The sequence below is a fragment of the Lynx canadensis genome, chromosome D1 (assembly GCF_007474595.2).
Source record: "Lynx canadensis isolate LIC74 chromosome D1, mLynCan4.pri.v2, whole genome shotgun sequence".
Lineage (NCBI taxonomy): Eukaryota > Metazoa > Chordata > Mammalia > Carnivora > Felidae > Lynx > Lynx canadensis.
The window spans coordinates 115299379-115305321 of record NC_044312.2 but is presented as its reverse complement, the minus strand read 5'-3'; the positions used below and the strand labels follow the sequence as shown (position 1 = coordinate 115305321).

Here is a 5943-nt window from a genome sequence, read left to right as displayed (position 1 = left end):
AACTCAGCACAAAGACCCCCATCATCTAGGATGCCCCCCTCTCCTGTTCCCCATGCCTGTGGCTGCACTGAGCACCTGGGTTCTGACCACGACAAAGAGCTCCAGTCTCAGCCACTGTGCTCAGAGGTGTGACTGCAGGACCAGGACCAGGACTGTGGCCTGGACGTCACTCTGCCCTAATTTGGAGGCCGCAGGCACACAGCTGAGGCTTCACATCCAGCTGGGAAGCAGGGGGGCCCTTGGGAAGGCTGGGCAGCCACGCCCTCTTGGGGCCTACAAAGCTCCTCTGGGCAGGGCTGCTGCTTCCTTGGTCCTGGCCGACCAGGAGTCTGGGGAGCTGCCCCCACAAGCTCTCAGTAAACCTGACAGGCAGGTCTGGCATGTCCTTAAGTCCCCATGTCCAGGAGCCACCCAGATGGGGTGGCCGCTCCTGCTCCTGCTGAGGGTTAGGCCAGAAGAGGGGAACCAGGCAGACAAGAGGTCCACACAGGAACCCGGGCCGGGGCTGAGGCTGCTGCAGGCGGTGCAGTCGTACTGTCCGACTTTCAACCCCAGGCTTGCGCTGCCAAGGAGAGCCCCTGGGGGTGGGCGGGCAGAGCAGCCTGAAAGGTGAGGCCCCACAAACGCCCCCAGGCTTTAGGCCCAGCTGACCGCTGGCCCCTGGGAGACGCCCTGCTCAAGAGCCCCAGTTGCGGCCAGCCCCGGGGTAGCTCGGGGATACTGCCCAGTGACCCCAGCCAGTCTCGGTTTCAGGCCCCACGGACGCTGTCCGGTGCAACCTTGGGACACACTCGAGCCATTTGGGGCAGTTTATTGAGGCTTTAGGGTCAGGGTAGGGGAGGCAGCATACCTGTGTGTGTGTGCACACGTGTGATGAAGGACACTTCCCACATGCAAGCACACACCCAGAGTCGAGCAGTGTCCACATATCATCTCCCATCCCCTCCAAGGAGCCATGGCCTTTGGGGCCTAGCGAATTCTGAGCCGGTCGTGCCCCCTGCTTCTCCAAGGGGCCGGCAGACTTGGCAAGGACTAGGGCAAGCACCCTCAGCCTCCCGCTGCCCCCCAGAGCAGAACCCCCTGGGCTCTGAGGCATTCTGTCTCAGGCCCAGGGCACCAGGCCTTCCCACTCCATGGGCAATAAGCCCTCTGGGACCCCTGATGCTGCCGTTGTCCAAGTCGGGCCCCGCCTTGGCTGCCCACGCTCATGTCATGGGAGCCCAGGGCTGGGCTGGCAGTGGATGTCCATTCTGGGGCAAGAGCTGCTACCTCCAGGAGTTCTGCCTCATGGGGACAACTGTGGGGAGGACACAGGCTGAGGGACTGAGGAGGCCACAGGAGAACCCTGACCCACCCAGAATGGGGGGGACAGACATACTCTCTGGGCTCAGGCTGGACACTAGAGCAGGACCGTGGGAGGTTCTGGTGAAAGGCTCTTCTCTGGCCAGAGGCAGAAGATCCTATGGGGAGAGCAGATCAGCTTAGGACTGGGCCAGGCCTCCCCTGCCACCCAGCCTCCCTCCAGAACGGCGCTGACCTGTGTGCCAGGGGGGCCCCCATCTGGCTGCGGGGGTGGTGGCGGCGCAGCCCCCGTCTGCTGGATGAACTGCTGCAGGTTACACTGGCGGAGCTCCCGGTTCAGCTCCTCTAGTTCCTGGGCCTGGGCCTGGGGCACAGGGCACCCTCAGGAGACGGCCGCAGGGCTCCACGGCCTCGTGCTCCCCCTGGTCACACCCTGACACCCGCCCCCCAAGCTGCCCATGCTGGGGATGTCAGCAGGCGCTCGGGGCCCAGGGGGGCTTACCTGCAGAGCACGCTCGGCAGCCTCCAGAGCCCTGCTGACCAGGGCCAGGCTGCCCTGCACCTCCGCGCTCTGCCGCTCCTGGACGGCCAGGTCCTGGCGCAGGCGTTCGGTGGCAGATGCCGTGGGTGAGGGGGGCCCGGGGGCCTCTGAGGCCAGATGGAGTTCAGCCTCCAGGGCACGGGCCTGGGCATCCAGGGCCTGCAGTCGGGCGGCGTGCTCGGCAGTGGCGGCGCTCAGGGCTTGCAGGCGTGCCTGCCCCTCACGCTCCCGCACCTGCTCCCGCCTGAGCTCCTGCTCCCAGAAGGCCTCCTGACCCAGCTCCAGTGCGTTCCTCCGCACCCTTCGCTCCAGGCCCTGCAGGTCTGCACAGGAGCCTGGCATTGGTGCAACGGGGGCCACAGGCTCGGGCAGCGCAGGGATGGGGGCCAGCCCAGGGCACCCAAGGCTGAAGGTCAGTGCTTTGCGGGGCTCGTGGCCCAGGGCTGGCCGTGGCTTCGGGGGGAGGCTGGCCCGGACTGGGCAGCGTTCAGGAGGTGGGCAGCTGTCTGAGGAGGGCCTTCCTGCGAGGCTGGGCCCTGTCCGCCTCAGGACAAACTGGACATCACTGGCAAACTGTCCACAGGTGGCCTGGGCACCCACTGGACACTCCTGGGGCAGCAGCTGCCGTTCCTTCTCCCTGAGACGCTGCACGAGCACAAAGCGGCCCGTCTGGCCTGGGGTAGGAGGAGAGGGGTCAGCCTAGATCCCCCCCACCCTCCATCCGCCTGGCTTGAGAAGTGGGGTAGGAGGAGAGGGGTCAGCCCAGATCCCCCCCACCCTCCATCCGCCTGGCTTGAGAAGTGGGGTAGGAGGAGAGGGGGCAGCCAAGATCCCCCCCACCCTCCATCCGCCTGGCTTGAGAAGTGGTAGGAGGAGAGGGTCAGCCCAGAGCCCCCCCACCCTCCATCCGCCTGGCTTGAGAAGTGGGGTAGGAGGAGAGGGGTCAGCCCAGATCCCCCCCACCCTCCATCCGCCTGGCTTGAGAAGTGGGGTAGGAGGAGAGGGGTCAGCCCAGATCCCCCCCCACCCTCCATCCGCCTGGCTTGAGAAGTGGGGTAGGAGGAGAGGGGTCAGCCCAGATCCCCCCCACCCTCCATCCGCCTGGCTTGAGAAGTGGGGTAGGAGGAGAGGGTCAGCCCAGATCCCCCCACCCTCCATCCGCCTGGCTTGAGAAGTGGGGTAGGAGGAGAGGGGTCAGCCCAGATCCCCCCCACCCTCCATCCGCTGGCTTGAGAAGTGGGGTAGGAGGAGAGGGGTCAGCCCAGATCCCCCCCACCCTCCATCCGCCTGGCTTGAGAAGTGGGGTAGGAGGAGAGGGGTCAGCCCAGATCCCCCCCACCCTCCATCCGCCTGGCTTGAGAAGTGGGGTAGGAGGAGAGGGGTCAGCCCAGATCCCCCCCACCCTCCATCCGCCTGGCTGAGAAGTGGGGTAGGAGGAGAGGGGTCAGCCCAGATCCCCCCCACCCTCCATCCGCCTGGCTTGAGAAGTGGGGTAGGAGGGAGAGGGGTCAGCCCAGATCCCCCCCACCCTCCATCCGCCTGGCTGAGAAGTGGGGTAGGAGGAGAGGGGTCAGCCCAGATCCCCCCACCCCCTCCATCCGCCTGGCTTGAGAAGTGGGGTAGGAGGAGAGGGGTCAGCCCAGATCCCCCCCCACCCTCCATCCGCCTGGCTTGAGAAGTGGGGTAGGAGGAGAGGGGTCAGCCCAGATCCCCCCACCCTCCATCCGCCTGGCTTTGAGAAGTGGGTAGGAGGAGAGGGGTCAGCCCAGATCCCCCCCACCCTCATCCGCCTGGCTTGAGAAGTGGGGTAGGAGGAGAGGGGTCAGCCCAGATCCCCCCCACCCTCATCCGCCTGGCTGAGAAGTGGGGTAGGAGGAGAGGGAGTTCAGCCCAGATCCCCCCCACCCTCCATCCGCCTGGCTGAGAAGTGGGTAGGAGGAGAGGGGTCAGCCCAGATCCCCCACCCTCCATCCGCCTGGTTGGGAGAAGGGGGTAGGAGGAGAGGGTCAGCCAAGATCCCCCCACCCTCCATCCCTGCTGAGAAGTGGGGTAGGAGAGAGGTGGTTGAGGGGAAGGGGTGCCCAGATCCCCCACCCTCATCCGCCTGGCTTGAGAAGGGGGTAGGAGGAGAGGGGGTCAGCCAGATCCCCCCACCCTCCAGCCGCCTGGTTGAGAAGTGGGGTAGGAGGAGAGGGGTCAGCCCAGATCCCCCCCACCCTCCATCCGCTGGCTTGAGAAGTGGGGGGAGGAGGGGTCAGCCCAGATCCCCCCAACCCTCCATCCGCCTGGCTTGAGAAGTGGGGTAGGAGGAAGGGGTCAGCCCAGATCCCCCCCACCCTCCATCCGCCTGGCTTGAGAAGTGGGGTAGGAGGAGAGGGGTCAGCCCAGATCCCCCCCACCCTCCATCCGCCTGGCTTGAGAAGTGGGGTAGGAGGAGAGGGGTCAGCCCAGATCCCCCCCACCCTCCATCCGCCTGGCTTGAGAAGTGGGGTAGGAGGAGAGGGGTAGGAGGAGAGGAGAGCAACAGGGATCAGCAACCAGCCCCACCCTCCTTGGGGGAAAGGGGCCACAGGAGGCAGGCCCAGTCTCGGGTGCACTGCTGGGCCATCCGTGCCGGAAAGGACTCACCTATTGCTTGGGCTAGCGCGATGACCACTTCCTGACAGGTGGTCTGCTCTGAGACCCCACAGACCACGCGCTGTATGCCATCCACCCACACCTTCAGCTCCATGGCTGCTAGCCCTGAGAGCATCCCTGTCCTGCACGGAGGGTGAAGGCCACAGTCAGGCCCAGCCTGGCTCTCTCCTCTCTTCCCCCAGAACTGGCTCAGGGTTACTGTCCCCCTGACGTCAGCCCCGCTCTCCTGTGCCCAGCCCCACCCGTAGGCCACACATTCTTGGGGTGGGAGTAGAGAGACCCCCCCCACCCCCCGCAGGGGGAACCAGTCCGCCCTCAAGGGGCACTTTGAGGCTCCTCCACTGCCCAGCCTCCTCTCGCCTCACCCCAATCCCGGAACGAGGAGAATCATTAACCAGATCCAGGACTTCCTGCCTCCCCAGTCACCTGGCTCGAAGGGCACTGCCCCTCCCACGGGACGCCGTCCTCAGGCACCCAAGGGCGCCCTCACGAAAACACGGCTTCCCTCTGCCATGGGAACGCCCCCTCGCCCGAGACGCAGACCTCGGCCCTCCGGAGGCACGGAACCGCGCCTGGGCGGTCCCTGCCGGCGCGGGCAGCCCCCTTCCCGCTCCCCACAGCCGCCGCGCTTGCCGTCTCTGCGGCGGGGGCCGTTGCAGGTGCTGCGGGGCCCCCCACGGCCGCCCAGCCCGCGCCCCTCCGTCGGAGTTGCCGCCCGGGGCCGTGCCCCGCACTCGGGAGGATCTGGGGCCCTGCGCTTCTCACCTGGGCGCTCGCCGGCCTCCCGGACCTAGGCTCGAACTGGCTGCTTCCCGGCCGCCGGCGCCGTCGCCGCCGCAACCTGCCGCCTCCAGCGCGGCGGGCGAGCCCCGGCCCGCAGCTCCATTGGCCCGCAGCCCGAGCGCCCCGCCCCGAGCGCCCCCATTGGTTCCCACCATCGCCTCGTCCGCCCCGCGCCCACGCCCATTGGCTACCTCTCTGAGCCCCGCCCCTCCCATTGGCTCCCCGCCCGCCCCGCCCCCAGCGGCGCCCAGGTGTGGGCGGAGCTCGGCAGCGCGGAGGGGCGGGCCGAGCCTGGTCCACGCACGCCTGAGGACCGCGAACTACGCGGAAGCGCGTCCCTGGCCCCCGGGCGGCGCGTGGGACAGGTGTCTGGCTCCGCTCCCGGGCCGACCTCCTCAGAAACCTCCCAGTCTGATGAGTCTTTTGCCTAGAGAGGGAGCGCCGGCCTGGGACCCTGCAGCTTCTGCGCCGAGAGGGGCAGCGGGGTCCCCAAGGCCAGGGCCCCACCGACCTTGCTCCCTTAGGGCGCGTCGTCGGGACGCACAGGGGTCGGGGAACCGTGAGCCCCCGCGGGAGGGAGGTGGAGCTGGCGGGCCACTGCAGCCAGGTTGGCAATCCTGGTGAGGGGAGAAGGCCGCCTTCAGGTTGCTGGGGACAAAGCAAGACATAGACCCTGGGCT

The 5943-nt window shown here is 67.6% G+C and overlaps 1 protein-coding gene across 2 annotated transcripts; it reads right to left on the bottom strand.

The window, feature by feature from the left end:
• Window positions 1-795: 795 nt before the first annotated feature.
• Window positions 796-5323, bottom strand: RASSF7 (Ras association domain family member 7). Of its 2 annotated transcripts, XM_030333334.1 has the most exons (6): window positions 5246-5323; window positions 4472-4602; window positions 1805-2517; window positions 1538-1666; window positions 1379-1460; window positions 796-1297 (listed from the first exon to the last, which is right to left on the bottom strand). In XM_030333334.1, the coding sequence occupies exons 2-6, from the start codon at window positions 4593-4595 to the stop codon at window positions 1266-1268; spliced, it is 1080 nt and encodes a 359-aa protein (XP_030189194.1). In that variant the 5' UTR covers window positions 4596-4602; window positions 5246-5323; the 3' UTR covers window positions 796-1265. The 2 variants fall into 2 exon arrangements, with proteins under 2 accessions (XP_030189194.1, XP_030189193.1); XM_030333333.1 differs by having other exon boundaries at window positions 796-1460.
• Window positions 5324-5943: the final 620 nt, after the last annotated feature.